We start from the raw sequence: 5,457 nt of genomic DNA on the forward strand, positions 1-5,457 counted from the left end.
GGGAGTGCCATGCAACATTGTATCATCAACAAATTATTGGTGAGTAGTTGCTAGAATAGAGGGTATGGGCTGAAGTCCTTCAATAACTCCTTCCTCTTTAGCCTTTCGGATTAGTCTGCTTAAACCTTCCATCAAAATCACGAAAAGGAAGGGGGATAAGGGATCACCCTGCCGCAGACCCCGCAAAGGAGAGAACTGGGTAGTAGGGGCTCCATTAACCAGTATTGAAAATCTTGCGGATATGACTAAAGCTAGGATCCAAACTATCCATTTTTCAGCAAAGCCAAAGGCTTTCAATATTGCTTCTAGATAGTGCCAGTTAACCTTATCATACGCCTTTGACAGGTCTAGTTGCATCATCATACCTACTTTCTTCTGTGTTTGAAGTGTTTGAATCATCTCTTGTGCTAATAAGATGTTGTCCAAGATCTGTCTCCCTTCTACATAGCCTAATTGCTCTTCCGAAATTATACCTGGAAGTATGGGTTTCATTCTATTGGCTATGACTTTGGAAATAATCTTGTATAGGACATTGCATAGCGCAATTGGATGAAACTTTGAGGGTGTGTTACTTTCCTCCTCCTTTGGAATAAGGGCAAGGAAGGTAAAATTGAGGGACTTGCGAATTGAAGAGGAGCGCCGAGAATCCTCCATTGCCTCCCAGACTTCTGTCTTAACTATCTCACAACAAGCTTTGTAAAAGTCGGTGTTAAATCCATCAAGCCTAGGTGATTTATCATTAGGCATCTATTTTACAGCCTCTTCCACCTCTTCTAGGGAATTTCTTGAATTAAATCTATGTTTTGCTCCTCCGTAGTTAGCTTGGGGATGGAGGGTGTAAGTTCCTCAATGATCTCCTCTCTGTCAATCCCAGGTTCCTGAGCAATTCTGCTGAAATGTGTTATAAGAAGGTTTGAGATCTCTTGATGTGTCTGTAACGTGGCTTCCTGTTCATCTTTAAGGCTTAGAATCTTGTTGGCCCCTCTGTGGTCAATGGATGATCTGTGGAAGAATTTCGTGTTCTGTTCTCCTTCCTTAAGCCATTGAACTCGAGACTTTTGCTTCCAAAGTGTTTCCTCCTGTTGGCATCGCAGTTGCCAGTCCTGCATAAGCATCTTTTCCCTATCCATAGTTTCTTGGTCTATGTTACCTTGAATCCATCCTTCATGAATATGTTCCAATTGCTCCTCTAGTTTATTTTTTCCCTTGAATATATTCCCAAAGACTTCATGATTCCAGATTTTGATTTTGGCTTTAATGTGTTTCAACTTACCCTGTAATCGATACATTTTGGTACCTTTAATACCTGATGGTTCTTTCCTCCATTGTTCAATTTTCTGAATGAACTCAGGATGAGTGAGCTAGAATTTTTCGAATCTGAAAGATTTATTTCTAAGAGTGCCTTAGATTGCTACAGTCAATGTGATGGGCCAGTGGTCTGACCCTCCACTGGGAAGAATGTCCGATTCAACAATGATTCCTTCCAGCAGTATGTTTTCTGTTACTAAAAATCTATCCAGACGAGAGGCTATTTGCTTTTCACCTCCCCTTTTGTTGTTCCACGTGAAAGCGCCACTTTTGGGGAAAACATCCACCAGATTGGCCGATCTAATGAAGTCTAGGAAAGCTTTAGAGTCTCTGTTGAGTTTCCTTAAACCTCCTCTCTTTTCCATGAGTGAGGTGATCATGTTGAAATCACCTCCAAAGATCGCCTTAGCTTGGGGATATCTTAGCTTCAGGTTGAGAAAAGTTCTTAGAAATAGAACTTTCGCCTCTAGCTTCTGGGGGCCATAGACATTGGTGCAAAGATAAGTCTCAGAGTTACCTACTACTTGGACTTCTATAGCTATGTAGGATCTGGCTGCCTCAGAGGAAAGGAGCTGGATTACTTGTGGATTCCACAAAATGATCAAGCCTCCCTCCCATCCATTGCTAGCTGTCTCCAAGTATTCCATGCATTTACCTAGTTTTTTTCTGATATTGACTACCGTGCTTCTTGAGCACTTAGTTTCCTGCACAAACACTATGTCTGGTTGTTCCTTTTGGACCTTCTTATTTAATAGACGCTATTTTATTTGGTTGTTTAGCCCTCTATCATTCCAAGAAATAACTTTCATTTTAAACAGAGTTTAGGAGGTTAGTGAAAAACCCTCTAGGGCTTTCATCTTACCGGAATTCAAGAGAATTTGTCCCAATTCTTGTAATGCCTCATTGTTGGTCCTTCGTCCTCTCTTTTTCCGATGCTTGGAATTGGTGGAAGTTTGATGAAATCCCTGTGTATGGACCCCTATCCCTTTAGCTGTACCCAAGCTCTTTCTTTGCAGCTCCATCTCTGCCCTTTTCCGTGCTATGAATATGTCATTGATTCTCTTTACCTCCTCTTCTGATATGTGTTCCATTCCCTTCTTTTTCCAGTTCTCAACCATGTTTGGTAGATCCATACCTTCTTGCTCTAGTATATCGCTTAATTCCATATCTTCGATCCCGATTTCATTGGTGAACATCTCCGAGTCTTCTTCAACCCCCTCCGTTGTTTCTTGAACCTGAAGAATGATACTCAAAGGGTTCACCTCCGGTTCTTTCATATCTTGTATTGCTGTAGATCTGCTTATTTTCGTGGTTTCTTGTTCTTTAATCTTGTCCTTTGATTCCGTTTTTGTTTCTAATACTTCAAAAGCATTGCTCATATTGCCTTGTGAAGTGCTTGCCTTGGTTTGGAGTTTTCTATTTGCTCTCTCTCTGGCTTTCAACTTGGTGAAGATTTCCTTGTTCTTCTCTCCTTTGCTTTCCTTGTTTTCCCCTGCTGCTTTGTTCAATGGGCATTCTTTGATTAAATGACCATGCTCATGACATTTTCTACAACGAAACGGGATTTTCTCATAGTCTATGGCTTGGAAATAATCCTCGTCTCTATATTCCAGCCATAGGCCCTCATGCAAAGCTCCCGAAACATCCATTTCCACATAGATTCTGGCACAAGAGGTATACCTTTTTTGTAATGTCACTTCTGAGGCCTTGATGAAGGTCCCTAGCTTGTTACCTATTTGTTCTAGAGCTGCATGTCCCCAATAATCAATCGGAAGGGAAAAAAGGCGTATCCAAACTGGTACCTGCTTGAAGGTTTCCTTTTTTGGTACGAAGTTGGGTTTCCATGGCCTTATGTAAAGACCCACAGAGGCAAAGAAATAAAGCCCTCCATCAAATATCCGATCCTTGTCTTCCAGATTGGAGAAAACAACAGTAAAGAAACCCTTAGCTCCTAAGTGCAGCCTTACATCACCTCTGGGTTTCCATTGTTGCTTTATCCACTAGCACAGTGCTCGCTCTGTTGGCCAGAACCCCATGAACCTGTAGATCACTGCATGTTCAACCATGTGATCCTGGTATGACTGAATCTCAGGATCAGAAATCACAACCCTTAGGGTTTTTGCGGCTTTGGGCTTGCACGGACCCTGGTTCTTTTTTCTAGTGGGTGTTGAAGTTGTTCCCCCTTGTTCCTCTTTATCTTGATTTAGAACCTCTTCCTCCGCTCCTGCCTGCTCCTTCTCTGATTTGTTTCCTTGAGAAAATTGTCCTTGGGTTGGATCCTCGCCGTCTCTATACTCTGTACTTTTGCTTTCATCCTTTTCCTTCAATTTTTTAGTATTTTTACCTTCATTGCTCCTCTTCCCCTTGCTGGTTGGATTCTCCTGATCTGACTTCTCATACCCTGCTATCTGCACCCCGTCCTGTGTTGTCTTCTTGTTCATCATTATTTGCTTGTATGATGGGGTCCCAGTGGACCCCGCATTTTCCATCTGTCAGGTCAGAGTTTTCCCCCTTCTGTGGAGCTCTGCCACTCTAGCCTTGTTCTTCTCTGGAGTTAGTATCTCGGTTGCCGTAGAATTTGTGAGCTTCAAACCCTAGTTTCCACCAGACGCTCCAGATGATTTCATAACCTCCCCATGCTTCTCACTTGACTTGTTACAAGATCACACATTTTCTATATATATATATATACTTGTTATTTCATTGAAATCAAAGTATACAAATTGTTGGCATTATGACTAATATGTTGTCCTTATGTCAACCTAGATGTCAACTTTACCATTATGTATGTCATCATGGTTTTGTCCCACTCTTGTCACATCATGTCATTATGGTTTTGACACATTATGTCACTGTTGGTAAGAATGAATAATTTATGTGCCTAGCTAGGTCATGGATGGAGGTTGTTTTCTTAATGATTGGAAAGTTGTTTCAAGTGTCTTGATGATTACAAAGGAGGTGCAAAAGGTTTCAAAGGGTCTAGAACAGTTGCAGGAAGATGTACTAGGTTTGTTGATGCCAGTGAGTGAAGTTTCTGGGCAGATACCTGAGGAGACACATGTGATTTATTGGAAGAAGGTTTCTAATTATTATTGATGTTGATGTGATGTTTCTAAGACTTGTCAAGGCTTTGAAAGATCCTATAGGTACTAGAGGAGACATCCCAGAAGTTGGAGGAGCTTTCACTGAGGTTTGATTGCATTTCAGGGCTTGGAGATAGGGTAACACAAGTTTCCTTTGTTGGAGGAGTGTTACTTCCTAGGGAAATGTAGGTTTCATGTGCAAGACTAGCATTACTAACTCACTTCCTAAAGGAGAGAGGTGTGGAAATTCCTCTAAGTGTTGAAAATTAAAAATTTCTGGCAAAACCATGGATTTTCCCAAGGTATTTGTGTGTGGATGTTTGAGCAACATCTATTTGATCTTGTCAAAGTCTCCCATAAAAAAAAACCATTGTATTTTCTTGAAGTATTGACAAGGGAAAAGAAGTTATAAAAGGAGAAGGCGATGGATCGGTTATGTGTGTAGTTTCTTGTGTTTCTTGTGTTTTGTTTCAAACAAGTGTGCACCAAGGCGCATGGAGGGGGTTCAGATCTATCCCTCAATGATAGATCTGAAGGAGATATGAATGATATCTTCAATGCTTGACCTATTGCTTGAAGATCTAATGATCTGATAAAGGTTTGAAGGGTTTATCATAATGTTTTTTGTTGCAAATATGATTATGAGAATGCAGAGAGCAGAGGTTTGAATATGTGATACAAATCAAGCAGATTTTGCAAAAACTAACTGTATGTGTGACAAAGATTATGTTTTCCTACTAGTGTATGTAGTTTCTAACTGGTTGCAGGGACTTTGAGTGATTTTCATAAAGGTTTTCTGACTAAATGTTGTACGCAGTAATAGAGGCTTGATATGTTGTTGGATAGAGAGATCATTGTGTTATTTTTTATAGTGTATGTAGAGATTATTGTTGTCTCTAACAATGCATATGCAAATATCAGAGTATGTTAGTTTCTTTATGTACAAATATGATATTGCTTACTTGCGATGATAGAAGTGTGTGAATTGCATTGTGATAGAGTTTTTGCATAGAGATAAGTTTGTATTCGAAGATGGTTGAAATCCTAATGAGTTCTATGATAGAAG

The 5,457-nt window shown here is 40.3% G+C and overlaps 1 protein-coding gene across 1 annotated transcript; it reads right to left on the bottom strand.

Annotated features, from left to right (window-relative positions):
• Positions 1-1,403: 1,403 nt before the first annotated feature.
• LOC149177509 (uncharacterized) lies at positions 1,404-1,955 on the bottom strand. The gene has a single exon (XM_089421773.1). It carries the CDS (start codon positions 1,953-1,955, stop codon positions 1,404-1,406), a length of 552 nt encoding a protein of 183 aa, XP_089277899.1.
• Positions 1,956-5,457: the final 3,502 nt, after the last annotated feature.

The sequence above is a fragment of the Pinus tabuliformis genome, chromosome 4_1 (assembly GCF_031772625.1).
Source record: "Pinus tabuliformis cultivar Carrire ecotype Pingquan chromosome 4_1, CPIR1, whole genome shotgun sequence".
In the NCBI taxonomy this organism is placed as follows: Eukaryota; Viridiplantae; Streptophyta; class Pinopsida; order Pinales; family Pinaceae; genus Pinus; species Pinus tabuliformis.

Excerpts from the sequence above, each read along its gene's own strand:
- LOC149177509 (XM_089421773.1), bottom strand. The coding sequence starts at position 1,955 with ATGGAATACTTGGAGACAGCTAGCAATGGATGGGAGGGAGGCTTGATC.